Raw genomic sequence first — 1,429 nt, forward strand, 5'->3', positions numbered from 1 at the left:
TACTGAATTAATTTCTTCTAACCCATCGACATCAAAATCAGAAATTAATTCACCCGAAATCTCTGATGCGAGTACTTCTGATTCCGCTCGGAAGAGAAAAAAAAATGAAGCGGGTGGTGTCATAATCCAGGAAAAACTTTCGAATTACATTCGAGTTTCCAAACAAATAACAGCATTAAAATGGAAAGAAATTGACGAACAATTAATAAAACTAATTGTAAAAGAATATCAACCATTTTCTTTAGTAGAAGACGAAGAGTTTAAGAAGTTCGTTTCAATGCTTAATCCACAGTATAAATTACCTTCAAGGAAAACTGTTTCCACAAGTCTTTTACCACAACTGTATGCAAAGACAAAAGAACAAGTTTTTAATAAACTAAAGAATGCTCAAGCTGTGTGCCTCACCACAGATTGTTGGACATCAATCAACAACCAAAGTTTTATGGCAGTTACTTCCCATTTTATAGACGCCGTGTTTAAACTTGATTCTGTTTTATTGGAAAGCATAGAATTTGACCAACGACATACTGCTAACAATTTGGCAACTCGCTTACAAGAAATTACTAGGAAATGGGGCCTGGAGAACAAAATCGCTGCTTGTATCAGTGATAACGCAAATAATATTGTTGCAGCGATTCGGCAGTGTCAGTGGCGTCATTTGTCTTGTTTCTCACATTCACTTAATCTGGTTGTACAGAGGGCCATTAAAGAAGATGCAATTGCCCCTATTATATCGAACATTAAATCTATTGTGGAACATTTCAAGCGAAGTCCGCATGCACTTGCTAAATTACATACTACACAGGAACAAATGGGTTTAGCACAATTAAAACTCAAACAAGATGTAGCTACGAGGTGGAACTCGACTTTGGAAATGTTATCTATGTGCTTTGAAACTAAAGATACCATAGTTGCCACTATTGCTTTGTTAGATACTAACTTGCCAACTATTAATCAAACGGAATAGAAAATTATAGAAAAATTAATAGAGATTTTGAAAATATTTCAGTTGGTAACGGAAGTAATAAGCTCCGAAAAAAACAGTGACACGATCCAAAGTAATAGTCTTCGTCAAAGCTATTAATAAACAAATGTTTTCACTAAGTTTACAGCCACCATCAGAAATTCCAGCAGATCTTCAATCAGTTATTTCATACATTCGAAAAGATATGTCCGAGCGATTTAAGGATGTTGAAGACAATGACCTTTCAGTTCAGTGTACCATATTAGATCCGCGATTAAAAAAAAAATCGGTTTTCAGGATGTAAATAAATATAACATCGGTGCGGAAAAATTGAAGGGTAAAGTGTCAGCGATTAACATTCAACAATCCGCTAACGTTGCTGTAACAGAAGCCACCCATCAAACCTGCTCTCTTCTTTGGGATGCATTTGATTCAGAAGCAGCAAAATTGACTGCAGGTGCAGGC

At 35.8% G+C, this 1,429-nt stretch overlaps 1 protein-coding gene across 1 annotated transcript; it reads left to right on the forward strand.

Moving 5' to 3' along the window:
- Window positions 1-277: 277 nt before the first annotated feature.
- Window positions 278-967, forward strand: LOC108913590 (zinc finger BED domain-containing protein 1-like). Its single transcript, XM_018719157.1, has one exon. It carries the CDS (start codon window positions 278-280, stop codon window positions 965-967), a length of 690 nt encoding a protein of 229 aa, XP_018574673.1.
- Window positions 968-1,429: the final 462 nt, after the last annotated feature.

This window comes from Anoplophora glabripennis, unplaced genomic scaffold (assembly GCF_000390285.2).
Source record: "Anoplophora glabripennis isolate ALB-LARVAE unplaced genomic scaffold, Agla_2.0 scaffold1167, whole genome shotgun sequence".
Taxonomy (NCBI): domain Eukaryota; kingdom Metazoa; phylum Arthropoda; class Insecta; order Coleoptera; family Cerambycidae; genus Anoplophora; species Anoplophora glabripennis.